Raw genomic sequence first — 27,930 nt, 5'->3', positions numbered from 1 at the left:
GTCTAGTGCCTCGAACGCGACTCGCGAAGTTCGCTCAATCTGCACTGGGATTAATTATCGTTCGAGTCGCGAAGCCGGCCAATTCCACGCGCACCTTGTTGCTTCCATAAACCCTTCGTGGGCCACAGAGAAGAAGCAGATGTGCGAAAGCCTTCGCTCGCCCCATTGGCACCCAAAGGGGTTAAGCTTGAGATGCCAACTCATCCCGCATTCCTTACCAAAGAAAAAAAAAAGACATTTTTTGGGGGGCTCGTAAAGCCTTTTACTGATACAGTTTAGAAAGAATGCAATGAAAGTCAAAGCTAATGCTACTGATTTAAAACACCTGCCGCGGACCACGGGGCCGGAGACGCAGCGCAGACTCGCAGAACGCTTGTTTTCATAAGGCTTGGCGCTGAAATGCGAGTGGCAAGGAGCTCAAAGCACAGAGCTGGTGATGGAGAAGGTGTAGACTCGGGGCGAAGAGGCTGGCATTCGGCTAAAAAAACTAATTCGGACCGCGTGTGCGCGTGTGTGCGTGTGCGTGTGTGCGTGTGCGTGTGTGTGCGCGTGTGTGTGCATGTGTGTGTGTCCGTGTGCGTGTGTGCGTACGTGTGTGTGTGCGTGCACGTGTGTGTGTCCGTGTGCGTGCGTGTGCGTGCGTGTGTGTTTGGGCGTCCTTTGTACTTTCCCAAAAATGAGAAGCTTTTCGATAGTTCGTATGAGATAGAAACATTTTGCTGACGTCGGGTGTAACGCTTTCTCAGACACGGTATTAAAAATGTTAAAAAGAAAAGCGAGTTTTAGGTTTAGGTAAAAAAAAAATGATAGGAAGGAAGAAATAAACAAGAAGAAGAAATGATCTCTGGGTTTGGACTGAAATGTTTCGGGGGTTTATGTGACAGTCCTCTGGGTCGTGCTTTCATTTTGATATCGCCGTGTTTATTTCATTAGGCTTTCAATAGACTATTTCAATAGATTGATAATATTTCCACTTTAATATGCATTCCTCAACCTGTTAATAAAAAAGAAATCCGTACCTTTAGGAGAAGCTGCAGCTCCAGAGCGCACCACCCTCTCTGGGGTCCTATTTCCTCAGCAGCCACCCGGTGGCCAGATGTAGTACTGCAAGTCAGGAATGTGTTTTTAAATCAGAGCAGCCGGAGGGTAAATTCCCCTCATTAACAGCTTTCTCCTGGACTTATCTACTACTAGATTGTAAGCTCTGCGAGCAAGAGCCCCTTCACACCCTTTATTTCCACAAGTCCGCATTGTTATGTGATGCACTACTTGCTATGTCCTGTTTACTTATTTGTACAGCACTGCAGACTATGGTGGTGCTATATAACTCGATAAATAGTAATTATGATAAAAGGAAAAACGTAAAATCCATTCATACAAAAGGATATTGTTTTTTTTTAACCCTTTCAGAGAAGATGTGCTCTGAACCCGATCCGATGTATGTAGAGAGACAGACAGACGAGCAGAAAAACAGACAGCAAAATAGAGACACCTCGCGCTGGAAAGAGAGTCAGGACACGCGCACTCTAAAGGGAATCGATCCAATTTTAGCAGGAACGGGATTATTTTCAAGCAGGTGCGGCTAATTTACTGTGACCGACCGCGGCGCTTCCTCACCTGAACCAGCATATTTCTGGGAGGGATTCGCGCCAGAAATCCGAGATTAAACGGCAAAGTTTTCCAGCCGTTCTATAAGTGGAAGCGTCGGGAGTGGGCAGACGGCTGCGCCTCTCAGACGGAACAGCCAAGAACATTATCCGAGGTGCCGGGCGGCTTCTCCCTCCGGACCCCCGGGCACCGGTCTCAACGCTCCTTTGCTATAAAGCGTCAGATCACCATCTGTCGTCGGATGCCGTAAATAAACTCGCGTAACGAAGTTTAGAAATGTAAAATAAAGGATATTTATCTGTTAGAAGCCCATCTAACGGGAGCAGCCAACGTAACTTCTCGGGAAGATTATTCCTCCCCGTTAACTTATTTTTCCCTGATTGGCCAAGAAGAAGGGAAACCATCGATATTCTAGTTTTGTCACCTTTTGCCACTGACCTCAGCTTCCGTAAAGGTGAAAAAAACTACAGGCCACGAGGGGACCCTTTAAAATATTAACCCTTTGATAGCCAATCGTAATGCTTCTATGCAGCGACTCACCAAATGTGTCACCCAAATGGCTCTAATAACGGTCGCCATGGAAACCTTGACTTGCCATTGTTTAAAGATCTACTTCATTGAGCCACCTGCATTCAAGCAGGGATATGAACCATAACATACTGGCAGCAAAAGCACCGACTGGGGGTCTTCTATATGATCCCAGCGGGGGGGGGGGGGGGAAGGAAGGAGTCGGCTCCAGACTGCATGGCCCAGAGAATTTACCCCTTTGCCCTGAGATTGGGGCAAAAACCCAGGGAGTTTCCAGGTCTGCACCGACGGTGTTTCTGGTTGGGTGTGTATTATGTGTGTTGGGGGGTCATTTCTTGGGGCAGACCCCCCCTTTTTGGATGCCCCTCCGTTCTATTTGATTGGTTACACTTTTTATTAAGGTTGTTACTCTGTTACCCTCGCTCGTTTATCATGGAAATGCACTCAACCCTTTACGCGATGATTCAGGACGCCTCGTGGGACTTGCGCTCGTTATAAGACTTTTAGGAGGAAGATGTCGTGTGTTATATCACAGAGTCAGAAACACGCAGAGGCTGAGGTTTGCAGAACGGAGGTCATCTCGTGTTTTTATCCTCCCGTGTCTTTGTTCCTCGGATACTCGGTTCTAAGGGGCTGTTGCGTCCAAGAAGTGACCATTTTTAGTAACTGGAAGTTTTACTTTACTGGGAGGGTGGTGGAGAAGTGGAACAGCCTCCCAGCATAAGTGGTAGAGGCTAATACAGCGAGGGGGTATTATTTACATGCATGGGATAGACATACGACTCAGAAAAAAGGTTTCACAGAAAGAACTTATACTGAGCGCCCCTTGTGGCCATCTGTGGAAATGCACATAAAAGTCTTCATTTGTCCAATTTGATCAGAAAGTTAAATAATCTTCTTAGTTAACCCCTTGATTACTTAACCCTAGCTGGGGACTTCATATTAACTATTTCCTATCCCAGAATCACTGCTTTACAGACAGATTCAATTTATTTTTATTGATAACCCTTCTGAAAAGTGTTCTTGTTTTGCATTAATTATAGACTGCGCCGAATTCACTTAATTACATCGCAGCGTTGACATGTAATAATTCGCTCCCACGCTAACCAAACTACACAAAAAAATGAAATTAATAGACTTTGGTAAAATGTAAAAAAACATTCAGTTTATCTCCTCCTTTTCAGGAAATTCATATTTAATAAATCAAAATCAAATTATGAAATTATTATTAATGAATGCGAGTTGCTTTAATAAAAGAGGTTTTAATAGAACCTTCGGCAGATCGGCCCCATTCGGCCCCCATCTCAAAAAGACTCAAACCTTAATCAGTCGTTGGTCTCGTCTTAGATTCAGGAGCCGTATGTCTATCCCGCACATGTTTAATACCCTCACTGTATTACCCTCTACCACTTCTGATGGGAGGCTGTTCCATTTATCTAATGCCCTCTCGAAGACCCTTTGCTAGCATATCATCCTGAAGCGTGATGAATATACAAAATCCAGGGCTAGTGAAGGTGGAGGTTTGGCCACCTTAATCAAAAGGAATTTAAATAATAGGGTAAAAAAAAGTATTGGAGGAATATGTTAAGGAATCTCTTAAAGTCACCGATCTAAAAAATAAGAGCAAGGGTCTCCCACACTAAAGGCTACGGAAACCTCTCTGGCTACTATTAAGTAGCCCCCACCTATACTGGACTACACTGGAGGGAGTAATGTATATAGATATATATAAAATAAATAAACTCCAAACTTAAAGAAATATGTGAATCAGATTTTAAAAAAGATATCTTTAAATATTAAAATTCCACTTTCTATGCAAAAATATTTCTTATTAAATTAAAGGCCGTAGACCCCCTCTGTAGTGAATATTAATATTTATAATACTGGGACACTTGCCTTATTTTGCCTGTTTTTTAAATGACTACATAAAGTGAGAATAATTATGAGAAAAAGCTGCTTTTTTTCTCCGCAAGTCAAACAGATGTTTTTGTTAGAATGATATTTTTTGGGGAATCAGGGGTAATTTTTACCACTTGCCCTAGTTTGGGCAGAGAGGGGGTGCTTAGTGCTTTTATTGGGGTTTAGATGCCCTCCCTGCAGAATTTTGGGATTAAGACCCTGAGGAAGTTAAAGGGGAAGAGGGGGGCAGGAGAGAGGGGGAGAGGGGGACAAGGAGAAAGAGAGAGGGAAGGGGTGGAAAGGAGGAGGAGAGCCATGAGGAGGGAACAGGGCAGAGCAGGGATAAAACCAGAAGGATGAAAGGTAGACAGAGACAGGGCTGAGAGAGACAGCAGCAGTCGCTACTGGAGGAGAGGGGCAGATTATACAGAGAGGGAAGGGGCAGATAGAGGCAAAAGAGGAGAAGAGGCACAGAGAGTCAGGACAGGTAAATACATTCTGGTGAGGGGCAAATAGTGAGTTATACAATAAAACAGGGGGGAGTGGGGCTCAGATAAGGGGCAAAAGAACTAGAGGGCATTATTGCCACATAGAGGGGTAATATAATCCCAGGCAGGGAGCAGCAACTGCAGAGAGGGGGCAATAACTTCAACAACTGCAGGCAGAGGGTGTTTATTCCAGAAAGAGGGCAACAGCACCAATCAGAGGGCTGCAGCTGCAAAGAGAGGGTATTTATTCCAGAGAGGGGGGGTAATAGGTCCAGACAGAGGGTAGTTTTCAGACGGAAGGCTTTTATCCCAGGTGTAGTTGTTGCAGATAGAAAGCAGTTTTTGCAGACAGGGGGCAGTTATTCCATTCAGGGGCAGTTGTTCCAGACAGGGGGCAGTTATTCCATTCAGGGGCAGTTGTTCCAGACAGGGGGCATCCCTTTCCATTCTGCCCAGCCTGCTCTCCCCTGCCATGGCTCTGTGCCGGCCGGTGCTGTTACTGCTGGCCGCTCTGGGCTCCGCCGCCTCGGCCGAGGTCCTGTTCCGCTGCCCTCCGTGCTCTCCGGAGCGCCTGGCCGCCTGCCCGTCCGCTCGCCCCCCGTGCGCTGAGCTGGTGCGGGCTCCGGGCTGCGGCTGCTGCTCCGTGTGCGCCCGGCTGGAGGGAGAGGCGTGCGGGGTGTACACCGCCCGCTGTGCCGCGGGGCTGCGCTGCTACCCCAACCCGGGTTCCGAGCTCCCCCTGCAGGCGCTGGTGCAGGGGCAGGGTACGTGTGCCAAGGGCAGAACCGCCGACTACAGCCAGGAGCGGGGCACAGGTAAGGAGATCACTCCTATCAGGAGAATCCACTCCCATCACTCTATCTGCTGAGATTCCCCCCGGATGATCCCACTCATCACTCCAGGTGCTTTGTGGTCAAACTCCCATCACAACCAGCTAGCCAGGTGAGGGGGTGGGCTATTAGAATGAAATCATTCCGTCTCTCCAGCTTCTAAGGGGTAAGTTACAGTAACAACCAACTCCCATCACAACCAGCTAGCCAGGTGAGGGGCATGGGTAAGAATTAGGGTAATAATTACTAATTATGCATATAATGGGAGGCAGATGAGGTTGAGGGTTGTATTGCTGCCCACTATCACTCCACATTCTTTGTATTGCTACTCTCATCATGCCCATGCAGCCAGGAGATGGGGGCAGCAGCAATTGGCGTACATGTACGTCAGTGGCACAGTAGAGATAGGTAAGCTCACCCCGACTGTTTTGTATTACACCACCCATCATTCTCAGGCAGCCACTTACTAGTGTGATTATAACCCCCCTGTTAATACGATTTATTATAATTGGCCTGGGTGATAAAGTTTTGCCCCATGTCCTGACATGTAATTGGCTGTATTTTGTGGCTTTGCAATTGGGATGGCTGGGCATTATGTGAGTTGTGATCGGCTGCATCTGGGACAACAGTATACCTCTGATTTGTTTAATCTGACTGCCTGAGGATGATGAGGATGATCTTGCAGACCTCAGAGTGACCTATGCCTCTGAATACAGATATATTTTTTAATAGGGCTTGCTGAGCTTGACAGGAGTTGTGTTGCGGGTGCTAAAGCTACCCTTCCATGCATTTAGTATCATGAGAATTTCAGGGGTATGAAAAGACTGTGCATGATGGGAATTGTTGTACACAGAGTTCTGGAGTCACACAGGTTGGGTGTTTGTTGGGCTCATGGGAGGCATGCTGAGCGTGATGAGAGTGGTTCTAAATAGAGTTACAGAGATTGCCATGTCTTTTCTACATGCTGAGTCATTTGGGGTATAATAGTCTTGATTGGGCTACAGGACACTGTTTGGGGTATAAAAGTCCCGCTGATATCGGGTAGAATGGGTGTTATTTAACCCTTTAAACGGACTGTGAAGGTTTCTCAGGGAGCTCATTGCTGTGTATTAAAGGAAAAAGTGTCCTTTTATCTGTAAAGGGGTAATTAAAGAATTATAGCCCCCAATATTAGGGGTACTGGGGCCAGGAATTATTTCCAATCAATGAAAATTCACTTTTTTTTTTTTTACATAAAACTGATATGCAGAGAGTAGGCGGGATGGCGGGAAGGTGGCCAAGGGGCAGCTTTTATGAGACCCCTTTTCCCCTTCACTATGAAAATCTTTTACTCCAATCAGTAGCAGGATTTTGTAAAGATCGAGCGATTTACTTATTGGCCGATGAAGGATTTCAATGTGTAAAAAAACCCCACTACTCTTCATTTTCATCATTTACTGAGAGGGTGGTAGATAAGCAGAACAGCCTCCCAGCAGAGGTGGTAGAGGGTAATACAGTGAGGGAATTTAAACATGCATGGGATAGGCATCTATGATCCGTTCACTTTTACTCTGAATAGAGGCCATGAGTTGAGTAACCCTTTGAGTGCTGGGGACTTTGAACGCTTGCCCCCGGGGCCTCAGCGGGGTATCTGTTTCATTGTAATCACCCGTCATTAGGGTCGCTTTGTAGTGTCTGGGATATCAGTCCCTTTTCTTAATTATTATAATTATGTGCAGAATCCGTGATGATGCGTTCGAGCGCTAACACGTCTCTTATTGCACCCGAGGGCGAGAGAGGTCATGTGATTGGTCGGGGGGGGGGTATTTGGTTTTTGCTCTATTAGCCCTAGAGATACCTTTTTTTTTAATCAACAGATATAAAGTTCCAAAATCTCTTGGGACCTCTGAGGTCTCTTCTTTAGATGGAATACTGAAGAAGAGACCTCTGAGGTCTGGAGATTCATTTAGAAGAATGAAGAATTTGTTACATTGGATCCTCAGGCTTTTTGCTACAAAGTAACCTGATAATGAAACGCATGGCGCTCGGATATAACTGTCTCGCAAGTTGCTGTCTAAAGCGAACGCCAGTCACTTGTGTGTCTCTTGCGGTTAGCGTTGCAGGTCTGAGCTTTGTTGTGTGATACACACACCCTGCTGTAAAGCCGTTAATGGGGTGGTAGGTGCCACCTCTGTCTGTCTGCCCAGCCCCGTTCCAACCACCTTCTCGTAACCGGGTGTCACGTCCATGATTTGCTGGCATCGCGTGCGCGATACAGACGTGTAATTAACTTTCTGAACACAGAGGGAGGAAGAAGTGGAATTGTTCCCGCAGGGATACCCATGCTGTGATGTCATCGAGCGCTCGCACGATGTCATGATGCACGTGATGCAAATGGCTGTGGATACTCAACACATCCATGGGGTAGAAAACAGTGGCCGTGGGGGAAAAAATGGCCGACGCGGTTACCTTAATGGAGAACTTCTAGGTAGATTAGACACGCCCCCCGCCGAAGCCCCACGCGTTTGCAAGCACTGCACGTGTTGGTTTCCATGGTGATTGCTCCACATTTCAAGCTTTATACCCAGAACCGACGAGTGACCCGACGAGTCTTCAAAGCTTAGACTGAGTGACAGCTGCCCTCGCCCCCAAACATCAGAGTGTGAGTGTCTGGCCCCTGGGTCCGATAGAGAACCAGGACTCCCAACACTCACAGCCGGGATCAGCCAAACCCGAGCTTCCGCAGCCCAGTTCCATTCCAAGGTGGGTAGGATGTTTTCCAACTGACCCCCAGGATACCCCTCAGTGGGGCATTTCTAACGTAACGTTTTATTGTTAGAGGGCTTCTTCTTCCGCCATCATTATTCCGGAGACATTTCCAGCCGCCGTCATCTCATCTGCAGAACTGGCCTCGGAGGCTGCAGCTTCACCGCAGGTCTCTTAATGATTAAATCCCTGCCTCCCGCGAGGTCGTCTTAATCTCTGCGTATTATCCCGCGGCGAGCTGTCTGCATGCGCGACTCCACCTCACTAAATGCTACTTATCCTAACCCTTTCAATTCCAGAAAACAATTGCCAATATGTATGGGTTGAAACGTTGCCATGGTAACTGACATGATTTTTGGTCTTACTACTTTTTTTTGCATTATTGTTTGTAACATCTTTATAACTGGATGCAGCCGTAGAAGCTTCACCCCCCCCCTCCTGCTGAAAGCCCAAAGCCTGCCCAGAAATAATTCTTTAATCAAGGAATATTTGGCCCGTTCATAGCTTTTACCGGGAACACTTAATTGTCATGTGACACAAAAGGGAGGCACTGATAGGCTGCTGCAACACGAGGAGCAATAAAGGTGCACAGAAGGCACCACTGGGCAATGCCCCAGCGGCCAGTTGCCCGGTTTGCCCGCTGGCCGGTCCGGGTTGTGTTCAGTTTGTGATTGGAAAATATTTGGTTATCGTCAAGTATCGCCTGCAACGCGCTTTGACCATAAATAACATTTCTGTAGGCATACTATGAAAAAAAGTCTGGGCCTAAAACTAAAGGGTGAGATATAATGGAGATGGTAGTAGATAAATGGAACATCCTCCCAGCAGAAGTGGTAGAGGCTAATTTAGTGAGGGCATTGAAACATGCATGGGATAGGCATATTGATTGAGGTTTTGAGTCTTTACAGCAGGAGAAACGGGCGACTAGTAGGGGGCCGGATAGGGGCCGATCTGCCGGCAGTTTCTGAGTTTATAAAACAACACTTAAATATATAGAAGTTCCTCAGCCAATAGGGGAGCGGCGAGAGTCGTTGCATCAGCAGGAAATGACCGACGAGTCAGATAATTGCCGGGGTTGAGATTTCTAATTATACAAAACATACGAGATTGCTGGATAAATGCTGTTTAAGATAAACGGACAGAGCTATAGCAATAAATACATTTATTCACTAAAAACTGCACTCCTCTCTCCTCCCCTGATGCCCCTCTTTTCTAGGAGGTTAGAATGTTTGCTGGGTATGAGGGGATCGCAGGGTTCTACTGCCCTAAAAGCCCCGATAATGTGTATAGAAACAGCAGGAAACGGCTTTATACATTAAACGGGGGAAATAAACCCCATTATTCTTCTTCTAAATGCTTTATTTAGCGGTGAAGCCCCGTAGACCCCTCCTGTTCCAAAACATGCGACCGTCACCCCAACCTCTCTCTCCGCACAGAGACCTGTGAGCAAAAATCAGAGAATCCACTTCTTGACGCTGTGAAAGCGGTTTATGATGGCCCTTCCAGGGGCCGACATGTTACAAGCTCAATTATGGGTGAAATTGGAAGTTATCCACAGCCTGTCTGCAGCCGCGAGAGACGCCATGTTTACTTAAACTCGCGTGATATCCAAGCAGAATTTATATCCGCACCTTAGGGAGCAGTAAAAACTTTTCTGGACAATTAAACCCAAACCGCAGAAATCTCTGCTAAAGTTTCCCTAAAACGCCGTGCGCTGCAAACTCAGGGAAACCACAAAGCGTTTAATGGAGTCGGTTCACATTCGGTTCACTCTTCACGACTTGCTGCTCACTGGCTTTGGCCAGTATTTAGAGTGAATATTGGGTCTTAACAGCACAAAAATAAGCCTTTAATTAACTGCTCTCAGCACTCTCAGCCAGCCAAAGATTGTACTCATTTGGGAATATCTACTAACAAATCAGTTGAGTTAAGGGTTAAATTGACAGACCATACCCGACTTAGCACATGCAAACGCTAATATGCCAGTTGTTTGCGAGGACATGCAAGTGCCTACGACTTTAACTTCTATGGATCTCATGTGAGGGCATGCGAGTTCAACGAAACCTCTTATGCCCTCACCCAAACCTCACAAAATTGAGCTAAAACATCCCCACAAATATTGTGGGCCAGGTGGGAATAAAATATGCCTTGGAGGAGGTGTAGTCCCCCACCGGATGGGCTTAATTCATAATGTAATACAGCATGGGAAGCATGGACCCCATCCTGTCCATTCCCCCTCACGCCCGTCCCATGCCCAGATGATGACAGGGGTAAAAATAATATATTATGCCCCTTTTCCCATTGAGGTGAAGGGGGGACCCCATCCCATGGCCACTCTTATCTCCAAGTGAGGATTTATGGCCCACAAAAGGGACTGGCCAAACTTAACAGGGACACTTGGGAGCTATATACTTCTTAGTTGTGCCTTTCCCTTCTGTTATTATATCTCACGTAAAATGTTCTGCCAACAGAGCCGTCCGCAGTCACGAGCGAAACATTGAAGCGTTTGGGAATAGGGATCAGATTTAGAAGCTGTTGTCAGCGGCCGCCCCGTCGGACTATGAACTGCCTTCCATTAGAATAAAGGGCACGGGGCAAACAGCCGCGATGTCCCCTTCTCACAGCGCCCCGCTCACCAACCGCCGTCCTTGTCCTCATTTAGTACTCTCTGATTTGTATAAATGCTTGCGGGCCGCCGCGTTCGCCTCACCTCCCCTGACCTTCCTTTTCCCCGTTAGTTATTGGGTCCCGACGGAGTTGAACATTGACTCCTCGGGTCAGACCATGATGGCTGAAACCGCTGAATCGTGAAAATTCTTAGAACCTTTTATTTTTTTGCAACAAAGGGATTTTTACTTAACAGGCATTCTAAAGCCTTAGAAAACTTTAACCCTTTATCTGCCGACAAGCAATTCTTGGCTAGGAGTAGCTAACTTCTATGGTGGGATCCATCCTTACATCTTCTACTACAAGAAGTACAAATCTTTCCAAATATTACCCCAACATCGTTCATCTCCACCTTCCCGATCCATGGCTTTGTTGCCACTTTACGTGAATAAGGGTTGCTTCCATTGTACTTGACTATTTCTTTCATAAAGAGGGGTCTCCATATCTCAGGATGAGACCTCTTTTGTCTTCCTACCATTTCATATTAAAGTTGACCTCCTCGAACCCCCATTTACATTTCCATAAAGCTGGCGCAGATTAACAACGGGGAACAATCCTTGTAACAGTGTTGCATACATACATCATATACAAATACACATATCAACATAAAAATAAGAATGAATGTTTGAAGAGATGGGAATGTGGGATTTTGTGTTTTCTTAGTGAAAATGTTACGTATTTTAAAGTACTTTCAGCTGAATGAGTCTGATGTAATATTGTGGTCTGACTCAACACATCGCGATTTCCTGGTGAAGAAAATAAATATTCAAATTTACAAAACACCTATCTTAAATTCATCAGGTACCAGTATGAGAAGAGACTGAAGACCCCCAGGGTATATACCCAGATATCTACCCAGGGGGGTACTAGGGGGCACTAAGGGCTGATGTTGAGGAATACAGTAGTAGGGGACCCCTTGGCAACCAAACATTTTCCCCGAAGAGTCCTCTTTTGAACTTTTTAGCGCTGGATCCGATTTGCCACATAATTTTCTTTGGCAGGAATGCAGGAGAAGGACGAAGGGGGATTTGAAATGGTTAATTTGAGCTTTAAATCAATGATATTTTGATTTATGGTTAAAAACAAATCTGTTTCTATATTTCTTTTTCTAATTATATAATAAATAGGGACAAATACAAACATGGTGATAGTGATCATCCTCGACTTGTTCCTCCGTATATGTAGGCAGAATCTAAAATATAATTAAATTAAATATTTATATTTTGTATATTCTAAAATATTATAAAAAATAATGTTTATACTAATACTAAATCACTAAATAATACGCAGGGAATTGTTTATCATGAATTAACTTATTTAAGTAGTTGTGTTAGGTTTATATTATAGTATTAATTAACTCGTCATTTAAAAAAAACATTTTTATTAAGAAAAAAAATTCAAAATCATAGCCCAGTTTTTAAGAAATTCTTCATCTGGTAGTGGTTAGTAATTTTAATGAAATTTGCCAACTTCGTCAGTTTGTACGAATGTCCAAAAACGAGGGGTGACCCCAACAAACAAACGAAAATGAAGCAGAGAACTCTGAAATTTAGTTTGTACCGCGTTGACGGGGATTTTTCCTCTTTAACGGCACAAGAGAGGTAAAACTTGAGATGCTCCCGTGCGAGGATACACCGTAGGACAGGGTATGAAGTGGCAAGTATCTTTGTTTTGTAGGGTAAATAATGAAGGGTAGTTACATTTTTATTTAATATTTATACCTTATAGAGCGGCGGCTTTGATTCTGCAAGTTCTTGGCTTTCATTTCTTTGGTTCCTCTATGGAAAGCTGTCGTTCCTGTGTATGATAATTAACCAGTGCTGTAGATATGGCTGTTGGTTGATCTGCCACTGGGATGGGTGCCATCTTTGTCTGATGATGGTGGGGGCTGCTCCTTTGGATATGAATTGTTTTACCCAAATCATTGGCATACCTGGGAACTTGTGAGCTCCGTCTGCCCGGAGCCTAGGCTTGCGGGACGCGGCGAGGACTTCAGTGGGCATTCCCGCTGACTTCAGTGGGTGTTCCCGCTGACTTCAGTGGGCGTTCCCAATGACTTCAGTGGGCGTTCCCGCTGACTTCAGTGGGCGTTCCCGATGAATTCAGTGGGCGTTCCCGCTGACTTCAGTGGGCGTTCCCGCTGACTTCAGTGGGCGTTCCCGCTGACTTCAGTGGGCGTTCCCGCTGACTTCAGTGGGTGTTCCCGATGACATTGCGTGAAATACCCCCAATTTTATGGTGAAATGGGTGGGCAGTGGGGCGCGTCAGGACCCCATTCCCACGACCTGGAGGATTTGGATGTTGACCCGGACAACCGGAGAACTGGCGCTTCTCCCAGAGTTCTTCGGGCCAAACTCTGAGAATTCTCAGGTACGATCATCGGGACCCATCGTGTCCAATTCCTGAAACGAACCGAATAAAGAGACACAATATAACCAGCTTGTACGCACAGGGTTCATTCTCTGAACTGACGATTCCGGGTCAGGAGTTCCATATTATAATGTATTTCTCAGAAAAACGTTCGATAGAACCTTCATGTAATGGAACGTCAAGAAAGATCATTACCTGGTTAACCATTCCGTAGAAACAGAACAGCGTGGGCCCCACACATCGCCCCGTACTCTAATCTCTTTTCTTCTTGGATCGTAGGCATCATTTTAGGTCACATGCTCCAGAGTTTTACTTTAACTTCATGTTTTTGTGATTCCTGAGCGCGGTACATCCACGGTTCACTAGCTGTGAATGCGCGGACGGGAAACACCCCGCGTTAGTCAGCGTTGTGTCAGAATGTTGTGTACACAGAGGCTCGTCGGGGTGATGATTCTCGGAGGAAAAAAAAAAAAAAAAAAGTTTTCTATTTTGTTTGCCAGAAGGGATTCCAGGCCCGAGGCGAGATTTTAAAATTACCAACATGTCTGAGCAGCGAGAGCCGGGAACTACGCCTCTTAATTAATGTGTCTTTCATTTTAATTCTTAGTCATTGACAGATGCGGTGGTTTCAGAAAGAACTTACGAGGCAGAATCCAAGGCGCTGGAATATGTATTTTATAAACAGTGTACAGCGCTGCGGAATAGGAAGGTGCTTTATAAACCAATAAATAATAATAATAAAAAATAATAATAAACCGGATAACAGCTAACAGAACATAATTATATTGCTTTACTTATTCACTTCAATTGTCACTTTCTTGTTGTAAAATGGACAGAAAAACATGAAAAACTAATAAGGATGAGAAAATTACTAAGAACGGTAAAAAAATAACTAAAAAATTACAAAGAACAGTGAAAAACCCCTCACCTCTGGGTGCTTTATCTGGTTGTTTGGAGATTTTAGGGACTGGTTACAGGTTTAAATCCAATAGTAGCGCCCGGCTCTGTCCATTTGGGTCCTTGTGGGCATCAACTTGGTGGGACTTTTGGCAAAGGATCAAATTCGACCTGAATAGATTAAGTAAATTGTATTCGAGTGTTTTTGGGCTGCTACCTGAGCATTATCCATGGGTGTATCCGATGTTGGGGGCAACAGGGTCATTTTACCCTTAATTTCAGGGAATGATGGAAAAATAATGGAAAAAACAAGATGTCCTCATCTTCGGGACATATTTTGAGACTTTTGAGCAGTTTATTCCTGAGATTGATTCTATTACACTTTACCGAGTTTATTCATCCTTCATATTATTTTACATCGCCTTCTAGACGAGCCTTTTTTTTGAATGTTTTTGACTTAATTCCTAGCCCCTCACCCCGAAAGTCCCGTTTGAAGATGTATTATATGTTTAAGACTGGAAAAATAGTCTTCCGCCGGCTTTGCCCACACAGCTTGCGTTGCGGGGCTCGTCTTCTCAATGGCCGTCTCGCCCGCTGTGAGCGAAATTGGATGCGGTGATCGCTGGAGACTCACGCAGCGGTTGCTGATATTCGCCGCATGCGGTCGCAGCTCGGTAACGGCCGCCACTTCAAGAAATCCTGGAAAGGAGGTGAAGCAGAAAGAGCTGCCTTTTTAAAAAAAAAATAAATTCTGAAAAGTACAATAGAAAAGAGAACACGGAAAACTTTGTACGTTTAATTTTACAAGCAGTTTCTCAGTTTCAGACATTTCTAAGAATTAATGGATGAAACAAAATTAGTTTAAATTGAAATTTAAAGAATTCTGAATGTCACAATTCTAATCGACATGCAACAATGTAGCATATAAAGTCTGGGTAAAGCCACGCCCCCAGCCCCACCCCTACCCCTTATACCACACCCACTATAAAAATTGTCCCTCTTGGCCATTTAATAAAGCCGCGTATGAGTAGACGAGTTCATTAGTGCCTCGTAGATCATCTCGATCCCTCAGCAGAGCCTCAGATCGGAGAGCCGCGTGCTTATCTCCATTTACTGTGCAGTCGTTTCCAGATAACGTCCCTGCGGGTCCAACGTCCAGCAGCAGTGAACAAACATGCGGTCGTCTGGCTCCCAAAACACTTAACAGATACTTGAAATGTCTCAATATTGCGAAACCTTTAATAAATAAAAAGTGCAACAGTGCAAAAAAAAATAATGTAAATTAAAGATATATTTTTACAAAATTGGGACCGATAGATACATTCAAAGAAAAATAATATAAATTTTTATCCAGGACGCAAGTTAGCAACAGAAGGGAAACACTGAGTTTTCATTTCATTCAACTACATGTATTTATTGATTTGATCTATAAAGTGAGAGGTAGTAGATATATGGAACAGCCTCCCAGCAGAAGTGGTAGAGGGTAATACAGTGAGGGGGATTTAAACATGCGCAGGATAGACATACGGCTCCTGAATCTAAGAGGAGACCAACGACTGATTAAGGTTTGAGTCTTTACAGCAGGAGAAACGGGCGACTACACGGGGGCCGGATGGGGTCGATCTGCCTGCAGATTCTCGTTTTTCCCCTAAAAAATATTATTTTAAGTTTAAAAACAAAAACATTACAATCTGACATAAAATGTCCCTCGGCTTCTTCCATTTAATATGAGAAATTTTTTTTTGGACTGGAATTTGGGGATGTTAAACGTTGCCGGAGTTTTTAACTCTTAAAGCCACGAAGGTTAGCAGCGGACGTTCGCGGGTTAAACAGGCTTCGTGGATCGGGGCCACGTTCTGTAATCGCTAAGTAAACATCAGGTAATCCGCGGATTGTATCGGCACCGAGCCGCGATTAGCTGTTCTTGTAGAGACTCACGAGACGCCGCGTCGCCCCGCACTGCGAATCGGGGATCACTTTAGGACGCAACCCCAAAGTGCCAGGGGTCACCCGCTGCGCCTCGGGAAACCTCTCCATGCTTTTACAATTACCCATAGATTAGGCTATTTTTATACAAAATATTGTCATAATAGACAAAGTGCTATGATGTCACCTGCTAGCGGTGATGCCTTTACACGCAGACATGGCGGCCTCGTGTACGTTAGCGTGTAACCGCGCGTGGTGGTGAATTCCTTTTTTCGGTGACCGCCTGTTACTTGAGAGACATCCAGCCTGATGAAACGCGTGTGCTGGAAACCAAGCTCAGCAGACATCACAATCATCACGGCCAATTTCCTTAACAGGATACTTAATATCAATAAATGCCCCCCCCCCCCGGCGTTCCGAGGTTGGGTTCTTCTCCCAAAGGTCCATGCTGTCCAACAACATTCAGCAGAAGGACCTGTAACAAACCAGTTCTTATTGTCCGCCTTGCGAGGAACTTGGCTTCATCAAGTCTAGCTGCTTAGTCAAGTCTTCGTTAATATCATAAAATATGATGGTCACCATGGAAACCAATAAAATGGTCTCAAGGATTTCTTTACATTTAGCACGGCCCGAGGTGAACTCTAGTTGGATCAAGTCAAATGGTCAGTAGCGAACCAAGTGCTTCGCGGGGTCTTCGCCCCCAGACCCGGTAGACATCTCATCCGTTGGAACGTAAGCCGGTTGCGCATAGTTTTTCGTATGGAATCCATTTTCCCAGCGCTGAGGAAGTCTGAGCCGATTCATCTCAAAGGGGAAATAACTTTAGGTTCCACCAGGGACGAAGAAACCAGAGGACATTGTGAAACTTTGGTGTGACCCAAAAGTCGTTGGCGCCTTAGAAAGTCCCGTGAGTTCTGCAGGGTCCTGTCCGGCCAAAGCAGGGAAACGAACGCCAGCACTGGGACACTCGGGGGGCCTCCGGGACGCCGCGTTTGGCTGCCGCTGCCATTTCTATGTCGCAACCAAGCGTAATCCGAGAAGACGCTTATTCCTCAGCCACCTGCGGTAACCCTCGGCAATTGCGTTTGTTCTGAAATACAATCGTCTAAGGTACCCGACTTGGGTCAAACAGAACGGAATGGATCGACCCCCCCCCGTTACTTCTTTCCCTTACGTTTTCCATCAAAGATAAGCAACAAGTCGCCATTACTGACCTTTCCAAGCCGTTTCCGGCCGGCTGGCGTTAATTCTGTTCCTTCTACGAGTCGCTCTTTCGTGGTTTGTAAATAAGACTTAAAGGTTTTCCGCCAAAATCCCGTAGAACGTGATCTAGAACCGACCCAACATTTATTATACGTAAAGTGCTAGAGCCAAAATGACTACGTTGTTCCATTTTTTTGGTTAGTTTTTTGTTACGTTTTGTATGGATTCACCTTAAAATGTCTCTCCTTATGAGGATATATTTTTGTTGCTGATATCATTCTGTATTCTCTGAATGAACCGTTTCGACCGTTATAATAAAATAACTTTTTGTAGTTAAAGGATAATTTTTTGGGATTTTCTGAGCAGATTTCACAAAATCTTTGTTGATGCTCCCCACAAAAATGTAATTTTCTTTTATGGTCAGCTGCTGACTGTTAAATAATTGATGAGTCGGGGGGGGGGGTATTTCTAGGGGATAAAAAGGGAAGAAATCAACATTAAGCCAATTTCAATGGTAATTAAATATGTTTACTTTGTTTGTGCGTCGTTCTCGTGTATATATGACGTGGGCTCATTGGCCTTTCGGATGCGTGACCCTCCACGGCTGGGGTATTAGAGACTGGGGTAAATACTGATGGGGGGTGAAGCTTGTTCATTAATTCTTTTTTTTATTTTATCCTCATGCAGAGTTGCAAGAAGACCGATCGGACAACATGCTGATGGACAATAATTTGGATGCCGGGCCTGTGGTTCCCGGAGAGTTCATTCCAAAGAAGCTGACGAGGACAGGAATGAAAGAACACGCGATGCAGCGAGAAAAAGCCAACGAGCAGCAGAGGTCCAAAACCAGCAAGAACCACGGAGCAGAGGACAAAAAGCATTCCCGGCAGCGTGTACGTAAATCACATGTATACTTTATCACTTTATGTGGATATGCTTGAATTTGGTAAAATGCTGTATACAGTAGTAATCCCCCCCCCAGCGCTGTATACAGTAATATAACCCCCAGCGCTGTATACAGTAATATAACCCCCAGCGCTGTATACAGTAATAACCCCCAGCGCTGTATACAGTAATATAACCCCCAGCGCTGCATACAGTAATATAACCCCCAGCGCTGTATACAGTAATATAACCCCCAGCGCTGTATACAGTAATATAACCCCCAGCGCTGTATACAGTAATACCCCCCCAGCACTGTATACAGTAATATAACCCCCCAGCACTGTATACAGTAATATAACCCCCCAGCGCTGTATACAGTAATATAACCCCCAGCGCTGTATACAGTAATATAACCCCCCCGCGCTGTATACAGTAACATAACCCCCCAGCGCTGTATACAGTAATATAACCCCCAGCGCTGTATACAGTAATAACCCCCAGCGCTGTATACAGTAATATAACCCCCAGCGCTGTATACAGTAATATAACCCCCAGCGCTGTATACAGTAATATAACCCCCAGCGCTGTATACAGTAATATAACCCCAGCGCTGTATACAGTAATATAACCCCCCAGCGCTGTATACAGTAATATTACCCCCCCAGCGCTGTATACAGTAATATAACCCCCCAGCGCTGTATACAGTAATATAACCCCCAGCGCTGTATACAGTAATATAACCCCCCAGCGCTGTATACAGTAATATTACCCCCCCAGCGCTGTATACAGTAATATAACCCCCCAGCGCTGTATACAGTAATATAACCCCCAGCGCTGTATACAGTAATGTTGGTTGGTGACAAAAACCTGGTTTTATCTACTTTTGTCCTAATGAAGTCCATTTCTCCATAGACTTTCATTAGTCAGAGAGTCTGACTGCATGATTAAGACTGAGCCATTCTATTGTCCCCCAACAGGCAGTATGAGTCAGGGCTCAGATAAAAACAAAATATTCTTGAAAATTTACTTTTAATCTGATTGTAACTATTTCAGTAAATTGATAGATACTTTAATAGATAAAGCAAGCATTTAACGCCCTGACCGTCTCTCCTCCATGATGCAGAGCCTCTGTCAGCAGCAGCTGGACCAGGTCCTCGAACGCATCTCCATAATGCACCTACCCGACGAGAGGGGACCCCTGGAGAATCTGTACGCGCTCCACATCCCGAACTGCGACAAGAACGGCTTCTTCAACCTCAAACAGGTAGGAGACAGAATGAATGAGATCTCTTGGTTCTGCTGTTTCCATTTATCGTGGTTCAGTCCCAAAATCCTGTATTATCTGCGTTCTAGCTCCCCTCCCCCGCACCTGCGCCTATCGCTGCACCCTTGGCGCCCAAAATGTTTGGTCTGATTCTTCCTTTAGACCCAAAACTAAAATGTGTTTGTCTGTAACCCCCCCTTCCCTTCCTTCCGAGGCTTGGTTGATACTGGGGGGATTCGGCCATCTCTCTGAGCGCCCGCTCTACGCAAAAATGTCTCCCCTTTTGAGTTGGAGAACCATTTTCTCAGTATTTTCCAAGAAAAGTGGATCATTAGGGCGATAAAACTGGGAGATCCCCGAAATTAGGTCCGTCTTAGGTCGCCCATCCCTGTTCTTGATGTTAAACCCACAAGCCCGAGGCCGCCCCTAAGCCGTGAATGTTCTGTGTTTTCTCCGACAGTGCAAGATGTCCGTGAACGGTCAACGCGGAGAATGCTGGTGCGTGAACCCCACCACGGGAAAATCGCTCCCCGGCGCCCCCACCATACGCGGGGACCCCGAGTGCCATTTGTATTACCCCACTCCTGAAGAAGACCGTAGGCCACATGGTCTACGGGCTCTGTAGTAAAAAAAAAAACAAGCTATGCAATCGAGGCCAATGCCGGCCGGCCGGTCAGCCAGCCAGCCAGCCGCGGGCTGCTATCACAATATCTGTGTTTAACTTACATAGAATCAAATCAACATAACTGTCTTGAAAATGGGTTGGTTGACAATATAAGCTTTTATGAGCCAATCCAGGTTGTTGGTCCTAAATCGGATGATAGGGAAGCCACCATTGACGTTTCAGCTGCAGAGGGCTACCACTCCCTGCACACTCAGCCAGCCATGGGTACATAGAGACTTGCTGTCCGCGGCAGCTGGGGTATGGAGAGGTTGCCGGTTCCTTGTCTATGTGGCCTATGGTGTGGAAGGCATAAAATATATCTGAACCAGCCTCATTTTTCAAGCGAACGACTTCCATTACATTGTATCATCCGGCACGTTCTGCCGGTGCCAAATCTGAGCAATCCATTCAGTGGATATTCTAAAATCCCCACCCAAAAAAAATATTCAGTGGTGCGTTAATGATTGGTTTATTCCCACTAATTGTGTACATTAACCATTTATGATCAACACGCCATAAAAAATTATAACTTCTGCAAAAAAAATATTCAGCTTGGACGCCTACAGCTGATTTTTTTTTTATTTTTTTTTATAAATTACTATCTCTGCAACATTTCCCGTGACAGGCAATCACTATTTTAACCCTTGCCTTGTCCTAGAGACCAGTATATAAAATAATTTCTACAGGAAAAGGTTAATAAGCATTATATATATATATATATATTTTATTATTATTATTATTATTATTATTAATAATATTTGTTATGTCTTTTCAGTGTTCTGATTTCTTTTTCTTTGGATAGTAAAGGAAAAAAAAAATGCTTTTTTTTTTTTAAACACCTCTACAAAACTGTGTTTTTTTGGTTGGTGTCAACAAATCTTTTTTTCTGGAATTGTCTGATTTGGGGTTTTCCCCCTCAAACCTTACCCATCAGTATGCTTTAACGGGATCTGTTGGGGGTTACAAAGAATGTAAATTGTCAGAGGGATTTATTTGATGAGAAAATAGGACAATAACAAAATAAATAACAAAAAAAAAGATTAAAAAAAGGAAATTTGGTTAATCTGGCTATCTATTCGGATAGAGTCATGTGACATCCCTCAATAAAAAGTAGAAATGTGGACAATTGCCAAATTGCTTTTGCTGTACCTGTAGGTTACGTTCTACTCGATGCTTGAACATCACATTATGTCTTAATTACCACCAAACGGGGCAACGTTGTACAAACTGAGACATCAGTTACAAAGTATCACTAACCTCTAATGCTTAGATCCTGAGACCTTTCTAGTGTCTGAAATCATCCAGATCCAAGAGCAGAAGAACAAGGAAGGTCAGAACGCATTTCACGCCTATAAAGGGCAAGTTCTACCAGGTCTAGGGCTGTAGGAAGAGACAGCCCATGTGCTGCTTTATGGGGCAGGTAGAATTTTTGGGGGACAATCGGGCTTCCCGGTGAGGTCTAGCTCATTGAGTCAGTTGCAGAGATCTATCTCACTCGTCAGTTTAGGCTATGGAAATCCATGCTTTGGAAGGCCACCATAGGATCCCTCACGCTGTGCGGCCTTCTGACGTAAATCGAGGGGATATGATGTCACATCCCAGCGTCCTGCACAAAGGGGGTGCGCAACGTGAGGAAGAGGACCCCCTCATAAAGGCGCGTCGGTGATACGACCAATAAAAGACATCTCTGCAAACCAATCAGTTCAGAGATTATTTTTATGACCCGGCTCATTCTACAGTCTATGCAAAGATATAAATAGAATGTCTAATATTAAATGCTTTTCAAATATGTTACAAAAGGGATTACCACAGAGCCCAAAATCACAGTTTTTCTTAGATGTATATATACTGATGGATTTTTTTTCCATTATCTTGATGGATTATTTTCATTATTTTGTTATTACCCCCCCCTCGTAATACAAACCATTAACTTACTTCTTCTGTTTGTGCAGATAATGTGTACTTCATTGATATGCTTTTTACTTTGTATCATCACAGCCTTATGCTTATATAATTATATAATTATACAATATTTGTAGAATATTTAAGAATGTATTAATTTGTCACTGTGTATCATTGGAGTGTAATATAAGGTGTATTCTTAAAAATAGCCACTAGGTGTCAGGATGCTTCCTTTCCATATATGTGTATATATATATATATATATATATATATATATATATATATATATATATATATATATATATATATATATATATATATATATATATATATAATGTGTATGTATAATTATTATTCATACTCTTTGGAATTAAATTAATTCCTCTGCTTTGAGGCAACTGGGTCATCAGTACTCAGGCTGAATGAGCAATAAAATCTTTTGGTCATTTCCACATAGGGAAATATTTAAGTAAGTCCAAAGCATAATTTATATTCTTTATAGGTCACTGGGTCAGTGCATTTCAGTAAGTGGTAATTATGCAAATACCCTTTGATTTATAGGTCTAAAATGCAGCTAGAATCCAACATCCACTTGATTGGTCCTCAAAGTTTCCCAGGAACAGGAACCCTGTTATAAGCCCTGTGAAATTTGTTGGATTGTGTAGGACATGTAAGAAACAAACAGCCATGCATACTCACTGTGGCCTTCATATGCTATACATTTAGTTAAAGAAGCACAAATCGGGGGCCTTAGTTTGGTGCCCTTTCTTGTGGCCTTTTTACTCTTGATCCAGTTCTGCATAATTTGACTTTTGCTCTCATTGACGTGATCGGGGGGGCGCGTGTCTTTTGGGTGGTTGGCCTTACGCACTTTTGACCGCATTGTTGAGTTCCACAAATTTAACAATTAATGCTCAGGTTCTAATCATCCTTCCATTCAGTGTCTTCTACGAAAGCCAAGAATATATCTCTGTAAATCATATGTTGTCTGATAAATAAGATGAATGTTCTTTTATGTGCATTATAGCAGTTTTTGTACTGTTTGTATCCTTATTATTAGAAGAGTCTGCATTCACCCTTGTTTGGTGCTGGGTGGTCAGCGGTGGGACCCATTCCACCCTACGGGTGACCCTCAAAGACCCCTTACAGTGCTTTACAGAGGTGACGGACAGGACTTTGTACCTGATACATAAATAAAAGGAAACATTGTCACGCTTGTTTGTTGCACAATAAAACAAACCACAAGAATCAAAGAACGTGATTGTGTGTGATTTTTTTGTAGCATTTATCTTGGGAACTTAAACAATCTTGACTTCTTTGTATCTATTGAAACAAAGGCTATTTTTTTATAATTATATATATTTTATATCTGAATACAGCACCAAAAACAAATAAATTAAATGACATAAATAAAATTAATTGTATAAACATGAATATTTTACATTGTCACATAAAAAGTTCTAGTAAAGATCCACTCTTTAACCATACGTATAACCACAGCCCTAAAAACATTAATATTATTATTACAATTAGCATTATTATTATATAGTTCTGTGGATGAAAATATATGCCACGTGTTTATTGCACATGTCAAACAAGTTTAATTTTTTAAAACGTTATTCACAAAAATTATTAATTTGTGCAGATTACTAAATAAAATTTGACAAAAAAAATTTGATGCAAAATTTGATATCTGAACAAATTTAGATATTATTATATGTATTTTTTAAGTACATTCTCTCCTATGCATATATATATATATATATATATATATATATATATATATATATATATATATATACATACAGTTCTGTTATTATATACATTTATTCTGTAAATGTGAAGCAATGGAAACCAATGGAATGCACCAGAATACTTTTTGATGACTATGGAGCTATGCTTTATGTCTGAATGTAAGAGTTAAAGGGGCTGACAGCCTAGGAAGGGTATTTCAGTAGATGCCGTGCTTTTCCACATCCCTTCTTGCACTCAGATGACGAGCTGCACCTTTCAATTTAGAACAAGCCTGGATCCGTATAATCCCTAAAAACAGTCATTGTGAACGTATCGCCAGAGGCAAATAGAGAGAAAAAACCAGGCAATTATTTTTTTTCTATTCATAGGGGTATGCTTATTAGTATTAAAAATAAATGAAAATACTGGGGATTTTACATAATTTCTTGCACTTTTTTTTACTCTTTTTCATGATTTGTTTTTAAATATCTCTCCTATTATCCTCCTAATGCCTTTATATTAAGTATGGTGGCTAGACACAAATTTACAATAAAGTACCGGACGCGATTAATGAATGTTAGCTACTTAAGCAGTTTATGGGAAGCGAACACATGTTTCCAACCAAAGAGCTCAAATACAACACTGAGCATCCACCTCAGATTTTTAGAATTTCTAATAAATTATGTAAAAAAAAATAGCAATATTTCTTTGTGTTTAGTGAAACTTTATTGCAAATGTAACAACATTTTTTAGAAGTTATGAAATATATCTATATATCTATATATCTATATATCTATATCTATAGATATAGATATATAGATATATATTTATAAATAGAAAAGAGTTTCCTTCATGGGACAAAATAAATATGGTTTGTCATTCCGAAATTCTGTAAGTCCAATAAAAAAAGTATTATCACAAGATACTTATTTGTACTGTTATTTGATATAATTTTATGGTTACACTGACACCTAGTGGAGGGATTTGGAAATGACTCCTAGTATGCCTTTATAGTTTTATGGTTACACTGACACCTAGTGGTAAGATTGGAGAAGGCATCCTAAATGTTAATGCAGTTTCCAGACCCTTTTTTTTTAGGAGTGGCTAGTTAAACTTGATACCTTTTATTGTGGTAGTGTTGAGGCCCCAAAAGCTTATGTATTTTTCTATGTAAAAAAAATGTATCAACTTAAAGACTCAATTTTATCTTGGGTTCATGCATTAATATTTCTTCTCCAACCATGATGTACACCATAATGATTTATTAGGAAGTACTTCATTGGTAAACAATTAGTTCATGAAACTTGAGACATCACACTACTAGAAGCCCTACCTACATTTAATGTGTTTCTTGAATGTCTTCACCATATGCAAGTCCACACTAATGTAATTAAGGCTATTTTTGGCCAGTGGGTCATCCTTTTTTCTAAGTGTACCACCGGTGAGAGAAGGAGACACATAGTCTTCTGGGAAAATGGGAGCCTGAGATGCCCATGAAGCCCCAGGTCCTTGGTGTGTGCCACGTGATGCTTTTGGTGGCGGAGTACGCTGAAAAACTTGCTGTGGTTAGCACTGGTCAGAGGACCATATGGACCATCAACTCTTCCTGCTGTACTTTTTCTCTGGCTGCTTGAGGAGAATTTTATAAATGACAGACTGGGGGCCAAAACTGGCACTTGTTTTGATTTTTCCGTTGTGCCTTTTAAGTTGCAGAAGGGTCTTTCTGCTCAATGAGTTAATATGAGGAGAGGCTTCATTATATAAATGTATCTAAACCTCATTATTTTGTGATACTTTTATTATATGTATCTATATACAGATGATTGGGTAGGGTCAATAAATCCTTATCAATAAATAGTTATCTAATAATCATCATTGGGTTAAACTGAGTTTTATGTAAAACTTGGGGTGACTCCAGTCCCATCATGGAATAATTCAGACCCAGCATCTGCCCTTTTCCAACACCAAAGTAGGCAGCTAGGGGCATCCATTAGGTGATGGAAAAAAGTTTGCCCTAGGGAGGGCATTACAGGTGTGCCTGGTGTGTTAGTTGAGAAGAATTACCAGATTTTATGCATTAGGTGGTTTAAACTAAGTAAATACAAAATCTGTGTTTATTTTATAGCTGTTCACGTGGAGCCTATTAAATTTAGTCTGCAGATTTATTTAATAGTAAAATATTGCCCCTAATTCATTTAATGCAGCGTCACCCGACGACTGTTGAGGGGCCATTACATATAATTATCTTTTAGCAAACGTATCCAATGTGTGTAGTTATACCTACGTCTAAATTGTGCATGAAGCCCGTGGGCACCCATACACTGAGATTAAACGCCATAAATATATTATTTATTATAATAAACACACACACCGGTTCCGTCACACGCAGGGATCGAACATTTTTTTCCTGCATGCTGTCAAGCTGATTTAACAATACATCTGCTGCCAGCATGCAGCCATGTTTTTTCTTTCTTTAACCCTACATTTACTATAGGAGCTGACAACAGTGACAGTATTTTAAAACTTTAACTCAAATAAGGGTAATTAAAATCATTATGAAAAAAAAGCTTGAATTTATAACTTTATTAAATAAATCCTTTGTCATCACAAAAAGACAAAGATCGATGAGTAATATAAATTATAAGATGAATAAATAGATGAATTTACAGCAATTTTCACTTTTTGTAATAAAATGTTTTTTTTTTCTTTTTATTAAGTAAAAAAAATGTTAAACAGAGCAAATTACAATTTTCATTGTGTTCAGATTATCCAGAAACTGTTGTCTATGTTTTACACCAGCAGATATTATGAATATTTTATGGTAAAGATGAAGACACAACGAATAAGATACAGTATCCTGTAAAACCAATGTGATGAATATTGCATTACAAAAATAGAAGAAAAAAAACAAAAGAACAAAAAAAACCCAAAAAGTTAATCCGGTTAAAAATAGCAGATAACTGTGTTTATAGGAGGACTGTACCACGTGCCAGAGACCGGAGAGTGGTTGAGTCTGAAATAGCTGTTTGAAAATGGATGATGGACTATGTATGGAGTCCACTGGCAACGCAAACGTGAAAGGAATAAAGAAAAAAAACAAAAAGGAAAAAATAGTGCAAAATTACTCCTGAAGTAGTGGTTAAAAACAAAACAAAAAACAAAACAAAACACAACAAATAAGGCTATATTGCTTTTTTAGCAAAAAAAAATAAAATAAAAATAAAACTTTCACAATGTTTTCTCTAACTTTGCACATTCATCAGCTGGCGTCAGCACATTTGACATTTCAAGGAAAAAAAATAAAAAAACAAAACAAAAAAACCTATTTATGTCTAGACCCTGCATCACGCTGGTTTATGGCAATCCGTCCCTCGACAATTTAACGCACGCGACGAAAAGACCCTGCTGTGAACAGATCGCGGAACCCCCGGCGCAACGATTGTTCCCAGGGTTCTATTTCTAGAATTTAAACAGATTTGGGTTCCCCGCTCCTTAAACCGATGCCCTTATGCTGAAAACGAGCCCCGATTACATCATCCCCCCCCCCCCCCGGGGAGGCACTTCATGAAATATTACGCTATTAATGATATCCCGCGTGGTTGCCTGGCTAGACATATCAAGGTGTTAAGAGGAATCGTTCTTAATTATCTTGAATATAAAGCTACAAGGGGTGGTAAGAAGCTGCAGTGCTACATATTGCAACTTCACCTGGCAGTATATGCTGTTCAAAGGGTATGTATCGCCTGCATAAGCTGCGGCGGCCATCTTCTCATAGCGTCATAAGCACACATTCAATGTAACGTCCCAGATACCACGACACAAGCAATAAACCGGTTTTCAATACAGATCACGACGGTATTAACGTCCTAAACCCCCGATACGCACTTCCAAGCGTCCCTGAAAATCTTACATTCAAACGTCAGGGAAAATTGGGGTAAAAAAGTCTGAAATACTGAAAAATACAAGCTGTTTAAATATATATATATAAAAAAAATAAAAATATAGAGGGGGGGTGTTTTAAAAAAAAAAAAAAAAAAGCTCAATTCCGGTGCAGAGTTCTGAAACTGGCCTTATCACCATGGCAACAGATGGGTCAAATCAGCAGGAACATTGTCAGGTTGCTATGGCCAATTGAGAGAGGTTTTGCGTATAACCGCCATTACTCCGCCTCGCGGACCTTAAATAAAAGATATTTGCCCCAATTTTGTCAATACAAAATATTTTTAAATTTAAAAATCTGTTTTTTATTACTTTCTGTCAAAAAGTTATTCGAATATACATTTTTTTTAAAATTACTAAAATTTCCTGAATATTTAGGCA

At 42.5% G+C, this 27,930-nt stretch overlaps 1 protein-coding gene across 1 annotated transcript; it reads left to right on the top strand.

Moving 5' to 3' along the window:
* The first annotated feature begins 4,995 nt into the window (after positions 1 to 4,995).
* On the top strand, positions 4,996 to 19,935 carry LOC149281298 (insulin-like growth factor-binding protein 2). Its single transcript, XM_089499485.1, has 4 exons — positions 4,996 to 5,338; positions 17,849 to 18,054; positions 19,170 to 19,310; positions 19,771 to 19,935. The coding sequence occupies exons 1-4, from the start codon at positions 4,996 to 4,998 to the stop codon at positions 19,933 to 19,935; spliced, it is 855 nt and encodes a 284-aa protein (XP_089355611.1).
* Positions 19,936 to 27,930: the final 7,995 nt, after the last annotated feature.

This window comes from Sceloporus occidentalis, unplaced genomic scaffold (assembly GCF_023333645.1).
Source record: "Sceloporus occidentalis isolate IW3139 unplaced genomic scaffold, rSceOcc1.0.p SCAF_136, whole genome shotgun sequence".
NCBI lineage: Eukaryota > Metazoa > Chordata > Lepidosauria > Squamata > Phrynosomatidae > Sceloporus > Sceloporus occidentalis.
Note: the sequence above shows the minus strand (reverse complement) of the source record. Positions and strands in the feature narration are given on the sequence as shown.